The sequence below is a fragment of the Limulus polyphemus genome, unplaced genomic scaffold (assembly GCF_000517525.1).
Source record: "Limulus polyphemus unplaced genomic scaffold, Limulus_polyphemus-2.1.2 Scaffold6747, whole genome shotgun sequence".
In the NCBI taxonomy this organism is placed as follows: Eukaryota; Metazoa; Arthropoda; class Merostomata; order Xiphosura; family Limulidae; genus Limulus; species Limulus polyphemus.
In genome coordinates, this window is record NW_013672357.1 from 5,368 (window position 1) to 22,576 (window position 17,209).

At 33.0% G+C, this 17,209-nt stretch overlaps 1 protein-coding gene and 1 long non-coding RNA gene across 2 annotated transcripts in view; both read right to left on the reverse strand.

The window, feature by feature from the left end:
* LOC111089603 overlaps window positions 1–3,113 on the reverse strand; it is a 7,783-nt gene extending 4,670 nt beyond the window's left edge. The window contains exon 1 of the long non-coding RNA XR_002613831.1: window positions 3,015–3,113. This is a non-coding gene — a long non-coding RNA (uncharacterized LOC111089603). The remainder of the gene's footprint in view (window positions 1–3,014) is intronic.
* A 1,189-nt stretch (window positions 3,114–4,302) lies between these two features.
* Window positions 4,303–17,209, reverse strand: part of LOC106474036 (collagen alpha-1(IX) chain-like) — a 33,272-nt gene continuing 20,365 nt past the window's right edge. Inside the window, exons 3-8 of the mRNA XM_013934721.2 lie at window positions 15,037–15,093; window positions 13,756–13,894; window positions 12,937–13,153; window positions 8,128–8,298; window positions 6,719–6,790; window positions 4,303–4,410 (exon numbers count right to left, since the gene is read on the reverse strand). Coding sequence (XP_013790175.2) covers window positions 4,303–4,410; window positions 6,719–6,790; window positions 8,128–8,298; window positions 12,937–13,153; window positions 13,756–13,894; window positions 15,037–15,093 — 764 coding nt within the window. The remainder of the gene's footprint in view (window positions 4,411–6,718; window positions 6,791–8,127; window positions 8,299–12,936; window positions 13,154–13,755; window positions 13,895–15,036; window positions 15,094–17,209) is intronic.

Sequence of the window (17,209 nt, forward strand, 5' to 3'; positions counted from 1 at the left end):
CGAAATTAAAAAAAAACAAAAACAAACAAGCTCTTTATATAATTGACCAGAGCATCAAAGGAGGATTCCATCTTCTTGAGTAAAGTTGTAGGTAAATGTGTCAAGTTAAAATCGAATACATGATTAAAGTGCAACGTCTTCTGTTTACACAATTAACAGTTTATTAAACTGTTTTTACTTAACATGTTTCTACGTCGTCTTCAGGAGTTATTTTACAAGGCAGTCTATTCTTTCAGCGTGTCGTGGGGTTGTTTCTACGTGTTCTGCTGTAGTTGGATTTTCTTTATTATTGTTCCTTACATACCCATCACGTTCTTGTAATTTAAACTTTGAATTCCCTTTAATTTGACCAGTATAAATACTACCATATTCACATTCTATTTTATAAATCTCAGTTTTGTCTTTTATCTCTACTTTACCTTTGGTATTCCCTAACATTTCCTTTATGTTATTCTTGGGTTTAAAGATGAGACAAAAGTTTTGTTGTTTCTTAAAAACATTAAATAATAGACCTGTTAATTCTAGAATATATGGTAAAGTCAAAGTTTCACTTTTATTTTTTAAAACAGATTATAACACAGTATTCTAACTAACATTGAATTATTACTAAATTTATTAAATGCTCTGTGTACTAGATTTGCCGTCACGTGAAGCATGTGGCATCTACGTATCTTATCCAAACGCCCCCCAGCGGCACAGCGGTATGTTTGCGGACTTACAACGCTAGAAACCGGGTTTCGATACCCGTGGTGGGCAGAGCACAGATAGCCGTTGTGTAGCTATGTGCATAATTAAAAACAAACAAACTTATCCAAACACATTTACTTGAACTTTACTTTAATTAATGCTTCGGTTTCAAACATGTCTATGTAAAGGTTACATAACAAAGGTAACAGAGGGATTCACTACTTATACTTTGATTAAATTAGATAAATGAATTGTCAACATACACTCTTGTTAAATTCGACACATCTAATGAGTTGTCAACATACACTCTTGTTAAATTCGACACATCTAATGAGTTGTCAACATACACTCTTGTTAAATTCGACACATCTAATGAGTTGTCAACATACACTCTTGTTAAATTCGACACATCCATAATATCAACTGCTGAAATTCGACTGTCTATTAATTTATTTGCAAAACATCTAATAGGTTAATTTACTAGAGTTTTGACGAATAACGATATTTGCATCAAGTGATAATAGTAGTTAATATAAAAAAGGAAGGATATTCTAAACAAAAAGAGGGGTTAGCTATTGGATTCCCCCTTGTCACCATTATTATGTGAGCTTTACATGGATATATTTGAAACTGAAGCATTGAGTAAAGCAAAGTTCCAGTTGGAGGTGTACGTAAATGACACATTCTTGGTGTGGCGGCATGGCAAGAGTAAGTTAAACAAATTTCCTAGTTATTTAGTATAGAACCATCAATTCAATTTATGTATGGAATTGGACATAACCGTCTTCCTTTTCGAAACGTACTTGTCGAAAAGTACATAGATGGCAATTTAGTAACGTCAGGTTATCAAAAAAAAACTTTTTGATGTTGTCTTGCCGCCATGCCAAGAATCACTTCATACAAAAATACGAAGAAATTTTTACATTTTACCTTAAGTTTACAGAGGGATAAAATATGTTTTCTAGACCAGCAGATTTAGGTAATGAATTGTTATTAATTAAATACGTAGCGGTTGAAAGGGGGAGTTACACCAAGTCTAGTACACAGAACATTTAATAAATTTAGTAAAAAATCCAATGTTAGTTGAAAATACTATGTTAAAATACTATGTTTTATGAGAAAAATAAAAGTGATAAAATAATTAACAGGTCAATTATTTAATATCTTTTAGAAACAACAAAACTTTTGTCCCATCTTTAAACCCAACAATAAGATAAAGAAAACGTAAGGGAATACCAAAGGTAAAATAAAGATAAAATAGAATGTGAATATGGTGGTACTTGTATTAGTCAAACTAAAAGAGACTTAAAGTGCACATTACAGGAACATTAAAGGGTACGTAAGGGACAATAATATGGAAAATTCAATTATAGCAAAACACCTACGAACAATGCAACACACAATTCTATGGGACAAAACTACAATCTTAGCTCAACGTCATAATGTTACTGCTTTAAATATCTGAGAAACATTAGATATATAATACAATAAAAATACAAGCATTAAATTGAGATGAAGGGCCATCAAGTCACTTAAGTGATATGTGGCGTGACATATTGTAAACGTTGACAAGTGACTTATGTAAATAACTCTGGAACTTAATACCTCATGACATGCAGAAAGTGTAAATTTTCTTGTAAATATCTCCCGAAGATGGCGTAAAAGTGTCGAAACATATCACATGTAGAGTGTTTTTAAGTGGAAGCGTTTGATGGCATTACTAAATTTTTAATTGTGTAAACATAAAACATGGCGTTTTAATTATATATTCGATTACATAAGTGCCGAATATTTATAATTGAATATGTCAGATGTTTCCAAGCAGCAAAAATAAATCGTGCAATTTTTTGTAAGTATAGTCTCGATATCTAAATATTCAGCTTTTACAATCAGAAATGATTCATTAGAATGTATTTCAGCGTGGCATAAAAATCAGATATAAAATATTTATTATGAAAGCTTTGAATAAACTATCTTTCAGTGTCTTAAAGGATAACAAGTACATCATTTATAATTTCTCACACAACCCTTTATTTAAAAATAAACTAGAGAAACGTACAAAAATGCGGTTTTCTAAATTTGGCAACTAGGCACTGGGGCATTACAGAAATATTTCAAACTGTTTTCACAGTTTTATATAACATTGGCACGTTTCCCGTATTCCTACTTTTTGGGCATACAGGGATGTCCCGAGATATGACACAAGTTTTGTTAGTTGTAAATATTCTGGGACAAGCTAAAATACGACGATAACAACAATATCTGAAAGAAAGAGTTAGAAATTGTAAAACGTCTTCTGATTTAATCAAGTACGTTCCATGACTTACTCTAACTCCTGAAACTCCTGGCTCACCCTTTGGCCCAGGAGCACCAGGCACAGCTTCTAAACCTGATATACCTGGTGAACCTGGCAGTCCTGGAGGGCCCTGAAAAATTATCACACAGTCAGTTTGCGTTTACTTTTGTAATATGGTTAATGAAACAGGCGTCAATAAAATAAAACTTTAATAATATTTTGTTTCTTAATGAGTTGCATGTATATTATACTAATAGACCTTAACTGACTTCAATTAGTAATTCATTGGTTAGGTTCTGATAATACATATATATCAATAAACAGTGTAGTCAGTATTTTATCGACAGCTTAGATATCGTCATAACTTAGCAAACATATCCAAACAAGCTTTACTATTTTTTCTTAATTAACATGATTACATTCTGTATTCTTAACCTTCTAGAACTTCCTAACAACTTATGAATGAAAGCAAAGAAGACTATTTTATAATATGTCAACTACACTAAATCTGCCATATACATTGCCGAGGAGGTCTTTCGTCTAATACCAGGGCTCATCAGGTCGGTTGGGATAAGACAAACATAGTAGTGGTCTAGGCGGTATTTATATCACCAATTTTCGTGAACAACGATTTTAATAGTGTGCACAAGATTAAGTAAATGAATTGTTAATTATTTTCAGTTTTATTTAAGTTATTTACAAATTACATTTTTATGGTGAAGATTAATAATACAATAATATTTATCTATTTTATTTCGAATACCTATTATTCATTTTTTATAATTATTATTTTATTTCAATTAAGTTTACTATCATGCACAAGAACCGAGAACCAGCAAGCTAGTTTTCTTGTTCCTGGAGCTGGTCAAATAACTACAGCGTCAACGAGTAGAAAACAATATATTAGTAATTCTAAGAATTTATGAGAGAAAGTTGGCAGTGTGATGAAAAGTTTGCAGAGCTCAAAGGAGTATACCTTAAATCAATAATTTACTCTTTATTTAAATCTATAACCCAAAGCATTAAGATTTATCTTCATGTATATAGAATTTTCAACTGCTTTTATCTTAATCCTCATTGTTTACTACATTGCGACTATAACCGTCCGGAACATCAGGATTAAATGGAACGCAAGTAAGTTAATATTGTCACCAGGGGTTTAATCACTGAGATACGATATTTATGTTTGTTTGTTTGTTTGAAATTAAGCACAAAGCTACACATTGGGCTATCTGTGCTCTGCCCACCACGGGTATCGAAACCCGGATTCTAGTGTTGTAAGTCCGTAGACATACCACTGTGCCACTGGGGGGCGATATTTATGAAACAGTAGATGTTGTATGTATATATATATAGAGAGAGAGAGAACACATTGCACAAACATTCTCATTCTCTGCACCTTGAGGTTCTCGAATCCTATTAGAGGTCTGAAAAGATAATTATATAAACTAATTTAATGAATGATTTGGTTCACTTGCTTTCCAGACAGGTAGCAGAAGGTACTTTTTAATAGCATACTTCCGTATGTATTTTTTATATAAATATTCTGCCAAAAACACGTCAAAATACGACAGAAAACTCCTAAAAAGTTACATGGTGTAAACCTAGGCTACGGTCTTTTTTATCAATAATGTATGTTCTTAGACGAAATAAAATGACTCTCTTTTCCTTTGCTTATAAGCCATTCACGTCCTAATAAATTATATCACTAATAATGCAGCTTGTAGATACATCACCATAATTTACGATATTTTTACACTTGATGTAAAGCGTATTGCAAAAGTTGGATTGTTTAATAAAGAAGTGAAAACTGTGAAACTTTGAGCTTCGTTATCTGTTTTGCTTCCTATCAAAACTTTATGGAATTCATTTTCTAATTGCAAGATGCCTTTAGTCAGCCAAGAAAATCTAAGCGTCCCAAGTTACCCTAGTGACTCAATGAACGCGACATAATATTACTAGTTCTAAGAAATTAGAGGGTGAAAAAAAGTAATCGCTTAAGACCAATTTTTCAACGTCTTCAGACTCTTAGTTGACTCTACTTGCTTTTTGTCAAAATATATTTAATCACTCAAAAAAAAAAAAAACTAGTAGAAAAAAACTTAACCAGTTGAGTTAAAACTCTTTATTTCTGATGCATACCAATTAAGAGCATTTTAAAACTTACTAGGATATCTGGAATTTTATATACACCTCCGTCAGGGATATGTTTTGCGAGATTATCTTGTTAGTTATTACAACATAATCAGGTTTCATTTGTGATTCATGTTTTTAGTTAAATATGTGTGTTGACATTATGTAACTTTGATATCTTGTAGAATACACAGATTTAATCCTTAAATTACCGCCTTGTTTAAAGACTGATCAGTACCGGTTGGATGCTCTAATTGCATCATATTAATCAATTTTATCTGTTACAACACTCAGTGTAACGAACTGACCAAAAACAAAGGAGCGAAATCGTTCATTTTGTATGTAAAATGCCCTGTAATTTTTGGGATTAATTACAATAGTAACTTTCATTTCGTTAAATTTCTGTGTTTGAGTGGCTCTTTCAGTGAAACCGACAAACTCATGGGCCCACAAGTAATAAACTATATAAATAAGTTATTAAGACACAAGAGTAATGACATATTAGCACAGTTCAGTTACAGCTTCATATATTTCCTTTTTACTCACAGAGTTATTTTTTTTTGGTCACTGACGTTTTATAGACAGTGAAACCCTTTCTCTCAGAAAAATATGTGTAGGAAGTCAATAGAGTCCATAGGGACGACTTTAATCGGTAATTCTAGGGTTAAAAATTTCAAAATGTTTTGTATAACCTCAACATTAATATTTTTTGCTAATGGTTTAAAGAAATAAATCATATTTACTTTGAACATAACATAATGTTTTGGGACAATGTGGGACTTATTGGTCTTGGACATCTCGTCTGTCCCATCCTCTAAACTAAACTAAAACTCTTAATAAATAAATTTAAAAAAATCTTAAAGCCAACCATTATCATTCATATACTTATCAAATTTTCTCTTAAACTCACTTAAATTTACTGTTTCCACAACTTCCAAAGGCAACCTATTCCAAAGGACAACCACCTTGTTAGAAAAATAAAACTGTCTTAGCTGAAGATGACTCTTATTCTGCCACAATTGATATTTGTGTCCCCTAGTCCTACTATTCTCACTGTTAAGTAAGAAAAAAGATGACACGTCAACACTATCAATTCCTATTACAATCTTAAACACCTCAATCAGATCCCCTCTAACTCTTCTTTTTTCAAGAGAGAACAATTTGAGAGATTTCAACCTCTCCTCGTATTAGAACCCCTCCATCCCAGGCACCATTCTTATAACTCTTTCTGAACCCTTTCCAACAATACAATATCCTTCCTAAGGTTAGGAGCCCAAGACTCAATACTCCAAATGTGGCCTAATCAGTGACCTATACAACGGAATTATAACCTCTTTAGACTTGTATTCAATATTTATGTAGATACAACCTAAAATCCCATTTGCGTTACCACTAGCAACAGTATACTGCTTGGGTGGCTTAAGAGACTGATCAACTATTACACCAAGCTTACTTACTCCAATTAAAAGAAAAACTGTTATAAAGTTCAAAAACATCATACGATGATATAATATTAAATATTAGGTACACAAAAGTTTGACGTTTCTTTTAAAAACATCCGGTTTTTTACTCAATATGACTTGAAAACATTAATAAACTCACAATGAGCTCATCGCATTTTACCAACTCTGGCCACGAGGCGTCACAGTTTATTACCATCCACTGTAGCTCTATCTAAAATAGAACAACAATAAGAAATATTATTATAATTTATCATGCTCTCAATAAGATTACCTTTCAGTTTGACAGAAGACTTTCACAGATATGTTTAGAAACAAAAGTTGAAGGTTGGTTAAAGAACAAAGAGTACAAAATTATTTTCACAGCAGTTCCTTACTCCTATTAAAAGAAAAACAGTTAAAGTTCAAAAACTTGTTTTACTTCAAAATAATCACGGTTATAGCTAAGCCTACTCTTACACTAAGTAACCTATAAAGAATAAATTCCTGAATTAATATTAACTACGTACGTGCAGCACTGTCGCCAATCGATCGATTTCAAAAGTCGACGATAATGTATAGTAATGTCACGTCATCGATTTATCGAGCTGAATGTATTTAAGAATACAGGTGGAATAATTCTTACTTTCTTCAGTACTTTCTAATAATTACAGCTTATACCTTTTCCAGTACTTACTACTAAGTACAGCTTACCTTCTCCAATACTTTCCACTAATTACATCTTACCTCCCTCAGTACTTTCCACGAATGTAATTAGTGGAAAGTACTGAGGAAGGTAAGATGTAATTAGTGGAAAGTATTGGAGAAGGTAAGCTGTACTTAGTAGTAAGTACTGGAAAAGGTATAAGCTGTAATTATTAGAAAGTACTGAAGAAGGTAAGATGTAATTAGTGGAAAGTACTGAGGAAGGTAAGATGTAATTAGTGGAAAGTACTGGAGAAGGTAAGCTGTACTTAGTAGTAAGTACTGGAAAGGTATAAGCTATAATTATTAGAAAGTACTGAAGAAGGTAAGATGTAATTAGTGGAAAGTACTGAAGAAGGTAAGATGTAATTAGTGGAAAGTATTGGAGAAGGTATAAGCTGTAATTATTAGAAAGTACTGAAGAAGGTAAGATGTAATTAGTGGAAAGTATTGGAGAAGGTATAAGCTGTAATTATTAGAAAGTACTGAGGGAGGTAAGATGTAATTAGTAGAAAGTATTGGAGAAGGTAAGCTGTACTTAGTAGTAAGTACTGGAAAAGGTATAAGCTGTAATTATTAGAAGGTACTGAAGAAGGTAAACTGTAATTGATAGAGGTACTGAAAAGGTATAATCTCTAGCTATTTTTACTATAAAGACAATGTTTATAATGTCAATAATCACTGAGTTGTGTACAGCTCAAGTTCAAAATGGTGGTGTATATTTTGAGATAATATTATGCATAACGCACATAGCAAAGTAAAAGGTAGCTTATTGAATGTACATAGAAAGTTTCCCATCAATGACCAACTCTGTACGACAAGCATATCAGTTTATCAAGTTTTATAATGAGCAGAAAGCATACTTACAGGTACACCCTTCTTTTCATTGACATATTTTGCGATGATAAGTTCTCCCTTCGCATCAATTAATGCAGGATGGCTGATTGGAAATGATGACATTTTCCGACAGTCAATCATTAACTTGACACTATCTTTGAACACACTGATCGCTATCTTATGCCACTTCTTATCATTGATCTGTGAAGACGCATAGAAGACAACATGAGATTTCCTACCCAATGCAAGAACAAACGAGTATACCTAAATCTACACTCAATTCCATGTAGCTCAAGTTAGAAAACAATTTTTGAAAAAATCATAATAAATTTCAAACATGACACATGACATTGGAAACCTAACCATGTAAGAGTCGTCCACTTTTTGTCATTGCAATATCCCGTTATTGATCATAACGCTGACTGAAATCTAAAATAGTACATCTGATACTTCCAAGAATTTACCATAAAAATATAAGACTGAACTTAAGATTGAAGTATCAGTTCATTGGCTTCAGACTTAGAGAAACCTTACATACGTGCAATGCTTCAATAGTTCAAGAAAGACTGATACAACCGGTTTAAATAACTAAAGCCTTGCTAGCCGATACAGACACCGTAGTGCTATAGATAAGAATCGTTGTCTTTTTTGTTGAATATTTTTTGGTACTATAGTTTTAATCCATTTGTCTGTTTTGTTGAAGATTCCGTGCTACTATAGGTAAGAATCTCTGTCTGTCTGTTGAAGATTGCGTCTACTGTAGATCAGAATCGTTGTCTGTTTGTTGAAGATTCCGTGCTACTGTACGTAAGAATCTCTGTCTGTTTGTTGAAGATTGCGTCTACTGTAGATCAGAATCGTTGTCTGTTTGTTGAAGATCCGTGGCACTGTAGGTAAGAATCTCTGTCTGTTTGTTGAAGATTGCGTCTACTGTAGATCAGAATCGTCGTCTGTTTGTTGAAGATCCGTGGCACTGTAGGTAAGAATCTCTGTCTGTTTGTTGAAGATTCCGTACTACTGTAGGTAAGAATCTCTGTCTGTTTGTTGAAGATCCGTGGCACTGTAGGTAAGAATCTCTGTCTGTTTGTTGAAGATTCCGTACTACTGTAGGTAAGAATCTCTGTCTGTTTGTTGAAGATTCCGTACTACTGTAGGTAAGAATCTCTGTCTGTTTGTTGAAGATTCCGTACTACTGTAGGTAAGAATCTCTGTCTGTTTGCTGAAGATTGCGTCAACTGTACATCAGAATCGTCTTTTGTGTTTGTTTGTTTGTTTTTAATTATGCACAAAACTACACAAGGGCTATCTATGCTCTGCCCAACACTGGTATTGAAACCCGGTTTCTAGCGTAGTAAGTCCGCTGACATATCGCTGTGCCACTGGGGGGCCGTCTTTAGTGAGCAATCAAGTTTCATTTACTTTTCAAAACTTAATATTAGAAATACAACTGGATATTTTATGCAATATATGGTTGTAAAAAATGTTAGGATTATAAAATATGACTCTTTCATATCAAACTAATAAACAAATTTTAATTATATTCTCTTACTGTATATTTTTCATATAATTTTTGAAATCTCATACCTTGTATAGACTGATATGAATGAGAAACTGATCCAAATACTGTGCCAAAATCAGATATACTGATTACACAACGTACAAAAACACCATAATCAAATACAGAGTTCCAAGTCATAATTTTGTTCGTTCGTTGAATTTTGCACAAAGCTATACGAGAGGACTATCTGTTCCAAGTCATAAATACTCCAAACATATTCAAGTAATATCATGGTAAATTAGTTGGACATAAATCTAAATAGCATCAAACAAAAATCAATCAAGCAAAAGTCTATGTTTCCCCATCAATTTACTAATTAATTAGTTAAAACCAGTTTGAAGTTATGATGATATTTATACGCAAAATGTACGAAGATGATGATGTAAAACGAAACGTTCTTTACATGTTGCTATCGCAGTAAAAGTTCTGTTCAGTTCGTGGTATTGATTATATTCACTTTGATTAAAAACACCTAGATAACATTTTTAAAAATCGTTAATACTTTATCAAAATTAAAACATAAGTGTACTCCCCGTCACGGATTTAAACCTTGGTCAGCCGGAAGTGAGATGCATGTCCTATCCTCCAATACACGACTAGTTTTTAACTGTGTAACTTTACTAGATGTACTTTATGGTGTAATAGGTATATTTTTGTTTTGTTAATTTGCAGCTTGAAATATGTTTCTAATAAAATATCGAATAGTTTGTTTCTTTGTCGCAAGAATATATCGCAAAGATACACAAAGGTTGGTTATCTACGCATAGCCGTCCCTGATTTGAACTGACAGACTAGAGGGAATTCAGCCAGTGTACAGTACCCACCGCCCCACCTTGTGTTACTCTTGTCTGATGGAATAGTGGGATATAACTATAGCTCGAATGTTCAGAGCGCGTTTTCGTGGCAATATGTTTTGAACGTGAACACTCGGATTCGGAGTCCGGGCACACTACTGATTTACACTCAACTATCTAAAAATGTCTGAACTGAAGCAAAAATAAGTAAGCTGTTACAAAAGTATTAGGTACCGTAGAATATATTTACCTTGAGCTTAAATACGTGCACAAAAGGTGCCAAGTATCTGATATTTGTCTAGAATAATAATATTATTATTATTTCTATGTTGCTTCTGAAACTCTGCGTTTCGGTACACCTAAAGTAGTCATTATTTATTTTGGCTAAAACTTGTTACTCATTCTTGTGCTTCGGTCTGTTCTTCGTTATCTTTGAATTCGCGTGCAAACTGGTAATGCACCAGTCATATTGGAGCTGCTGGCAGCTAAAATACACACACCAAAAGTGAGCACTTTCTTGTTGAAACTGTGTCACGGCCAGCAAAGAAAAACAACGTGTAATGTTCTGATGACATGTTCAACAAATATGAAGGCGGTGACAGTAAGCAATTACTGTACGTTCTTTTTTTGTTGGAAAGATTTAAGTGAGAGAGAAAATATGTGTATACACAACATGTATAAACTGACTTTACAGCTCTGTTAGGGTATCATTAAGAGGATCTGTTACCACCCTATCGGTAGCCTGTTAGGGTATCATTAAGTGGATCTGTTACCACCCTATCGGTAGCCTGTTAGGGTATCATTAAGAGGATCTGTTACCACCCTATCGGTAGCCTGTTAGGGTATCATTAAGAGGATCTGTTACCACCCTATCGGTAGCCTGTTAGGGTATCATTAAGAGGATCTGTTACCACCCTATCGGTAGCCTGTTAGGGTATCATTAAGAGGATCTGTTACCACCCTATCGATAGCCTGTTAGGGTATCATTAATAGAATCTGTTACCACCCTATTGGTAGCCTGTTAGGGTATCATTAAGAGGATCTGTTACCACCCTATCGGTAGCCTTACTTCTCATATTTTCCAGTCATACGTAACTTGCAAAAGCGTAATGGACCATCGAATAGTTTTTGTTGTTTTATGTTTTTTTTTAAAGAAGACTATGAGGTAAATTATTCTCCTCCGAACCATTTCACCGCTTCGCACAGTGTCCGTGTAGATTCTCTCGTTGTGATTCAAAAATACACGAATATTAATGTAAACTTGGTGTTTTTTCACTTGAAGCCTTCAAAGCAAGTTTGCTACGATCAGAACTCCACTTGACTTATCGATGTGTGTATTAATTTACAACTTCTCTATCAGGACGAGAAATATATAAATATATATAGAAGCCTGAGAGCTACCTGTCGAGAATAATCATAAATTAAAATTAGAATATAATTTTAAAATATTCATATTTCTTATTTACTTTTGTCCCCATGAGATGTGTTAGATGCAAGTTTCCTAAAATCGTATTTCCAATATTTGGGCAAAAGATATCCCTCAGTTTTCGATGTTAAATTTCAGTTACTAGCAAGAGACAAACTTATTTGTTTTTTTTAAATGGAAATTTTAAATAATCATGAAAAACAATCGTTCTTAATAAACGTAACATTTTGTGATATAACACACTGTCAAGTTTTTGTACTTTCAAAAATTCATTATTCACGTATCAACGAGGGAAAATCCATTTTACACACAAGTACACAAATAATATTAATAAATGGGAGAATGTAAAGCAAGCATTGAAAGGCAAGACAATAAGAAGAAATAAATAGATGGTTAAAATAACAATATATAAAAATAAAGTTTCAGTAGTTTTCAAACGAGAAAACCACAACAACTTTTGTATGTGATCATGTGTGCTAACTTCTTAATCACACTTTTTAAAAAAATTTAAAAGAAGTTGACAAGATAATTGAAAACGAAAGACAAGGAGTTTATCTGAAGATTCAACGGGAAGACATAATCGGGAGTCTATTGAAATACATTTGTTTAGAAGATAAAGCATCAAAAATTATATTAGCATGATAAGTAAAGAATTTGATATATAGGAAAGAGGAAGACCAGAAAAAAATAAAATCTTAAACAAAAGAAAAATATAAAGATATTAAAATAAGAGTGCGTCAAGTTGAGAAACAGTGCGTCAAATTGAGTTACAGAAACGTTAAAAAAAGATTATTAAATTCGTTGATAAGATTTTCAATGAACTGATAAATGGGCAGTTTTTAAATGTATATCAACGTATATCTTTAGAGGATATACGCTAGCCGGATCGAATGAAAATGGAATCCTCCCATCACTTCTCAGATTGTCCATTTGAGATATATCAATTAATCAGAGTAATTTTAATTTTTGGGGGCTAAGAATATTTCTAGATATGCATCTAGATTATACACAGTTCAATACTAATATGTTTATTTTTATCTATATTTACACAATAGACCTACATTAATATCTTGAAATCTGACCGTCTGCAACTCCCTCTGATTATCAACGATGTAAACCTCCAACTGATTTTTCTTCGACTTGACCGTTATTCCAAACTGGGTGTCTCCTCCTAGCCCCTCCATTCGGAGTAAATGCCAAGGTTTTTTTCGAAAATTTCGTTTTCGAAAAGTAGCAATCAAGGAGAATTCTCTTGGCAAGCCGAGAGGGAACAGTGAGCTGAAGAAAAGAAGCTATAATGAAAAATGAACAAAAAGTAAAGTAATCTTTATTAAATCGAACTCTCAGACCAAAAACGGGGGCGTAGAAAGGTCAACAATCAGATTTCACTTTCTTTTTTTTTGGTAAACATTGTATGCCTAATGAATTGTCATCTTTATTCTTTTCTTCTTTATATATTTTTTAGACTTTTATAAGCTGTTTAACTGTAGTTCATCGAATCCACGAAGATAATATTGTATTACACTTTCTTTCCTTTCAAAATAACAAGTCTCCAGGACCGTTTTGTCTTCGCTCTATTCTCAAAAGCAGCCACAAATTAAATTACATACAACCTGTACGTAATGTTAAAATTAATTATAATTTAACTAACACTATAATGAAAATGTTATTATTAGATTATTCTTATAGTAATGTTTATAAAACTAATCTGAAAAGTATTTAACAATAAAAAGAATATGTAAAAAAAAGAGAGAAAATATGCAATAAAAAACACGACCAGATATTAGTTTTTAATATAAATGAGACGACTTTATCTCACGATGAGAAATTCGTATGTTAAAGACAGACTCCGTCTTTGAAAGCTTAAAACCACTACTCACCTCATAGGTAGGCGGAGTTGAATTTTCTTTGGATGTAGACGGTAAGCAATGTGCATGTTGTTGGAGCCTTTTACTTTCCGAATTCCAGAGAAAGTTACCGCAGACCCTTCTAACTTAATGATTTTTATCAAATCGAAGCCTATAAAAACAAACAAAACAATTCTAATTGCTAAAATAATAAATAACACACAACATTAAAATGGCTACACAATAAACAAGAGGGAATCCTCAATAGCCGTGGCACTTGAAATTCTTTTAGGCACGATTAGAGTAAATTAATCTATAAGACCTTTTTCTCCTTTTTATTAGCTATATTTTTTTTTCCGCCAGCAATACGAAGCGTGGGGCGCCCGTATACCCTATTCGATTTTATTACTCATCATGATCTCTACCAGCCTACCCTCAAATCAAAATTATCTTAGGCGGGATCAGAGTAAATTAACCTATGAGACCTTGTGCGCGGTCAAAACGTTAATCGAAAGAGTTTGACCTCTTGAGACCAAAACTGTAATTAGATCTCAAATCGGCCATGAGATGACCGAATTATGAGCTAAAAGTTGGTACTTGGGGAAAAAAGCGGCTAAAAACAGTTTTAACGTTGCATGTTTTTTATTACCTGAACATTATACTCAAGTGCCAAGAAACAATAACTGTAATTGCTAGCAAAAATTATATAGAGTGAAAATTAACATTTTAAAACTGTACGTGAATAATATCAGGATAAAAAAGACACTACGCTAAAACAGCGTATATAAGCTGATATGATAAGTAAAATATTATTATATCCATTACTCTGTTAAGGTTTAAGACAAGATATGCTCAATTTATTTTGAATTGTTTTGAAGAAAAAACGTTTTATTAAGCGCGAGTGATTTTCTGTATACTTGATATGTGAACAGAAGTAACGTTTCGCAGCCCTTTTATTATTGATGTAGATATTCTTATTTGAGAACAATTTTCTTTAACTTACGCTAGAACAGAATACTTGTTTGTTTGTTTTGAATTTCGCGCAAAGCTACACGAGAGCTATCTGCGCTAGCCGTCCCTAATTTGGCAGTGTAAGACTAGAGGGAAGGCAGCTAGTCAACACCACCCTCCGCCAACTCTTGGGCTACTCTTTTACCAACGAATAGTGGGATTGGCCGCAACATTATAACGCCTCACGGCTGAAAGGGCGAGTATATTTGGTGTAACGAGGATTCGAACCCGCGACCCTCAGATTGCGAGTCGAGCACCTTAACCACCTGGCCATGTCGGGCCAAAACAGAATGACAATCGTACCTGAGAAGTTTCTCTCCTTCACCATCATTTCGGGACATACATTGTCGAATCCGTCTTCTGAAAGAATAAAAAACTATATGAAATTCAGATAAATATGTTACTGTAGGTTAATCACGGGTAATAAACTTCAAGAAGATACCTATTAATATAGAATGTTCTAGGCAATGGAAGATGACCCCGTCATAAATTTTGTAATTAAAATCTCTTTTGAAACGTAACTTCTGTAACTATTGCAGTTATATAAAATAGAATAATTAACAAAATTATTAATTTGACGGTCTAGAAATTTGAAAAGCTGATGTGGTTTCAGTCATTGTTTACACGTGTTTGATATAAATTAATTACGTTTTCTATTAAACTGCTAATTTTCAATGAGAAACTCAAACGTAAAGCTAGTTTTTATTCCTCATTGGTATCTGTTCATTGGGTAAAGGTCATTAAACACGGCACTTTTCCTAAACTCTTATTGCTTAAGGATCATTAAACACAGCACTTTTCCTAAACTCTTATTGATTAAGGATCATTAAACACAGCACTTTTCCTAAACTCTTATTGCTTAAGGATCATTAAACACAGCACTTTTCCTAAACTCTTATTGATTAAGGATCATTAAACACAGCACTTTTCCTAAACTCTTATTGATTAAGGATCATTAAACACAGCACTTTTACTGAACTCTTGTTGATTACGGATCATTAAACACAGCACTTTTCCTAAAATATAACATCAAGAATATAGTATTGAATGTTTCGCTGAGAATTTCTGGTAGGACAAAAAATCACGTGTCAATTCTTCTTCGCGAAAGAATTTCTAATACTACACTACATTATGTAATAATAACAATGGAAATAAGAAAAAGTTAAAAACACCTTTAAAAATGATCAGTAAAGCTACTTCATTTATTTGCATTAAAACGATTAATACTGAAGCTGAATAGACTGGGTTATTTCTAATTCACCAGAAAATGATAACAAGTTTGTAACAATATAGTTTAATGAAGACGAATGATACTCGTGAAGATACTGCTATAAAATGTTATGAAAAAAATATACTACTTAACGCAATAAAGTAATCGTATTGGCCATTCCGCTTGCGTTATATTTTACGTGCACTTCCTTATCACTGTAGTTCTAAAGCCAAGAACATAAAAAATTTTTTTTCAGTTAAATGTCACACACTTAACTGGAAGTTTTTAGGCCTTTCTCTGTAAGTATTTCTCATAATTAGTTGAAACTGTATATTATATGATTAAATAATTGCCTTTTCTAGGTCCTTGACCTATAATTACACTCAATACTCAATGATGACGTATAGACAGACACCCTCGTGTGTCAAACCACGAGAAAGTTCACGCATATCTAATGAAGTTTTTATGTCTTTGTTATGAAGGCCTATGCCAAAACAATTTAAAGTACAATGAAACATTATAATATGTTCTAAAAGATTTATCCTCGTCCCAATTATACGCTTGGTAAAAGAACTCAATGCAAAAGCAAATGTGCATAGAAAACGTAGGATTATTCCCAATAATAAACATTCAGAGCACGAATGTTTGTCATACAAACAGGCACAAACACATATATATATATATACATTTCACACGGACACCTACACATTTTAATTTCATTTGGTTTTTTTTGTTTGTTTGTAGTTAAGCACAAAGCTACACAATGGGCTATCTGTGCTCTGTCCGTCGCGGGTATCGAATCCCGATTTCTAGCGTTGTAAGTCCGCAGACATATCGCTGTGCCACTAGGGGCTAATTTCATTGGAAAATAAAGAAACTGAAATGTACATGTAAGTATAGAAAAAAAAACCATTTTAAAAATCCTTGGGAAAAAGTTTACAAAATATTTACAAAAAGAAGAAGAAAAAAAAAGATATAGTTTACCTACATCCAAAGCACTTAGAATAAAAGCGCGATTAAAACTATATAAATTTTTTATTTTGAATGCATTGGTTTATATTCATGAATTTTTTACAAGTCACAAATATTATATTTCTACGTTTAAGCTAGATGTTTCATTGTATATTACGTTTTCGTTTTTAAATTTTTTTCCCGTTTTCCAATATTGTTTCTCTATTTTCCCTATTTGCCATCACTGTTTAGTTTCTCATTAATAGGCCCGGCATGGCCAGGTGGTTAGGGCGCTCGACTCGCAATCTGAGGGTC